This window comes from Magnolia sinica, chromosome 3, assembly GCF_029962835.1.
Source record: "Magnolia sinica isolate HGM2019 chromosome 3, MsV1, whole genome shotgun sequence".
In the NCBI taxonomy this organism is placed as follows: Eukaryota; Viridiplantae; Streptophyta; class Magnoliopsida; order Magnoliales; family Magnoliaceae; genus Magnolia; species Magnolia sinica.
Window position 1 is genome coordinate 15,050,927 of NC_080575.1, and position 2,735 is coordinate 15,053,661.

Here is a 2,735-nt window from a genome sequence, read left to right on the forward strand (position 1 = left end):
CCGGCGGCTGCGATGATCTTTACCCCCACGAAGGGGATAGGGCGTAGCCCCAGATGCTTGACAGTTGCATGAGATATAAGAGAAGCAGTGGACCTGGTGTCCACCAAAAGGAATATGGGAGTACCTTGAATGTGGGTCGTCACCTCAAAGGCCGTAAGAGTAGGGATTGCCGCATCTTGGCCCTCAACCACTAGGGCATGCACCCGAGCCTGCTGTGAAAAATTCGGCCGCTGCATGGGCCGTTATAGCGGTCTAACCTGAGGTGGTGGTAGACGACGAAACTGCTGGTTAAGCCGCATTGACCATAGGGGCGGAATCTGCAAGGCCTGCTGTGGGGGCCTAATGTTGCGTTGTGGCAGTGTGAAGCTGAGGTCTCTCATCCTCGTAAAACAGTAGGGCTCAGAGTGTCCCGCTCTCCTACAATAAGTACATATCTGGGCCGGTCGTGTAGAAGGGGCTGGTGTGGCGGCTAGTCGGGGAGGTGAGCTAGGGCGCGCCCTTTTTCTTGTAAAAGAGGAGGACGGTCCCTCCACCCTGTTTCGTGGCCCTAACTATGAGCGGACCCGTGCGACACGCTCCTCATCTTTCTCTACCCGTGTCGACATCTCTACGAGCTAGGTATATGTCCGGATGCTGGCACAACACATCTTGGAGCGGATCCCGCTTCTTAGCCCTGCCGAAAATCGCCTTATCTTAATCGCCTCGCTGGCGATCATCTCGGATGCATAGCACGATAATTCCGTGAATCGATTTTCGTATTGCGCTACCGTCATGTCCCCTTGTTGGAGGCAGAGGAATTCATTTTCTCTCTCATGTTGGTACGTCTGAGGAAGGTACTTTTCATTAAAGCGGGCCTCGAATACCTCCCACGTCCATACGTGGCCCTCAGGGATGGAGCGGAGAACGCTTTCCCACCACAAGTCTGCCTCCTTCTCAAAGAGGTAGGAAAGGAGCTCAACGCTCTCTGCCCTGGTACAATGGAGAGGCCTAAGCAGTTTGGTGACCTGATTGAGCCAATACTCCGCTTCCTCGGGGCGGTGGGTGCCTGCGAACATAGGCGGTCTGTACCGCTGGAACTGCTCAAATAGGTTGCTCACGTTGCTTGCGGGTGTAGTTAGACCGGGTTGCGCCGGTTGCGGCATACCCATGTTCTGGCCATGGCCCCCATCATAGTGGTCATCATCTGCTGTTGTTGTTACAAATTAGTGACCATCATCTGTTGCTGCTGTTGCATGAGAAGCAACAACTGGTCTACTAGATCCATAACTGGTGGTGGAGGAGGTACAAATGCCGCGGCCTACAGTGGCGGAGCACTTGGGGCCGCCTCTTGGGTGGTGCTACCCGTATTCTGAGATCCATTCCCACCTAGGGGGCCTTGCGAATCATCAGGGAGGAGGTCCCTTTCGACTAAGCCGTCATGAGGAAGGCGGACGTATCGATCCTCCGGCCGCGGAGGCATTTCTTGTAAAAACATCCCTGGATAGATTAGGCACTAAAACATCTCTCATACCCAGTTTGCGCGTAAATATGCAAGGTCTATATACAATCCATTCGTGCATATAGGTGACACTCATACAAGCATTTTCATGGCAATAAGAAATTTCCAAGGCAATCCATAACTTCACATTGATTTCAAAATGCCATTGGTATGGCCAATTACATGTTGTAACATGGATTACAAGCATTACTAACACGCCAAACGAAAGAAAAATACAAACTAGTCAAGCAAGGGCCCTAACTATCTCCTAGTACATGAGATTTGACCTAATTGGCTTAAAACAACTACTAGTTATCAGTAAGGGTGTGGAGCTACTCGTCTGAGTCGGGCGAAAGTGGGGGCGTCTCCTCCCCCTTGCTGTAGCAGATTGGGGCCTTTATGGCTCGGTACATCTTCTTATTCCATTTCTCTTGCTTCGCTTGGTTCTTTGCTTGGGTTTCCTTGATCTCTGCCACCTCTGCCTTAAGCGCATCCAAGCGCTCACGTATGTCTGGGACGGTAAGCGGTTCCCTGCCAGCTTCTTCGATCTCGTCAGCTCCTTTCCCCCCTTTAGCTTCTTCCTCATCCTCATCCTCCTCTTCGTTACTCTCGTCACCCTCTTCTTCCCCTTCGTTTGCATCCCCGTACTTGTCAATGTGGGCCTGTTTCTGTTTGGGTCCCAAACCCATAGAGTTCAGCATCTTGTCCCCCACGATTTTCGTGGGTACGGGATTTTCGTTCGATCCACATATCCCATACTGTTCGGCTATGTGGCAGGCCAAACAGCTAAAAGGAAGAGCTACGTCCTTTCGCACCGCCCTTGCGGCCCTCACAATTTAGTAGAGTATGGTGCTAGGGGCACAAACATTTGCTCCTCGACCCACCTAATACATGAACTCCACCATGTAACGGGAGCATTCACTGCGATTCCTCATTCTCGGGTATATATTGTGTGTCGCAATACGGTAGAGTACCCGAAATTCGGGGGTAAGGGATGTCGCGTACAAGCCGACCTCTCGCTTCCAGGGGGCAAGGCGGCCACACAAGAAATGAGTCCGCTCATCGCGGGCTTCTCTCAAGTCGAGATTTGTTTCATCAATTTGCACCTCTCCCAATGGTATTCCCAATATTTCAGCAAAATCCTCAACTCCCAAGTGGACCTCCTTGCCACGAACCAAAATATCAAACCCAAGGGGCTCGAATTTAGGATTTCTAATCCGAGTGTAAAACATTCTAGCCCGCCCCACATCGGCCTGCT

At 51.6% G+C, this 2,735-nt stretch overlaps 1 protein-coding gene across 1 annotated transcript; it reads right to left on the bottom strand.

Moving 5' to 3' along the window:
* Positions 1-614: 614 nt before the first annotated feature.
* LOC131238815 (uncharacterized) lies at positions 615-1,148 on the bottom strand. The gene has a single exon (XM_058236410.1). The coding sequence runs from the start codon at positions 1,146-1,148 to the stop codon at positions 615-617; it is 534 nt and encodes a 177-aa protein (XP_058092393.1).
* Between the last annotated feature and the right edge of the window lie 1,587 nt (positions 1,149-2,735).

Bases quoted from the DNA above. Each gene is read 5' to 3' on its own strand.
- LOC131238815 (XM_058236410.1), bottom strand. From the start codon at position 1,148: ATGGGTATGCCGCAACCGGCGCAACCCGGTCTAACTACACCCGCAAGC.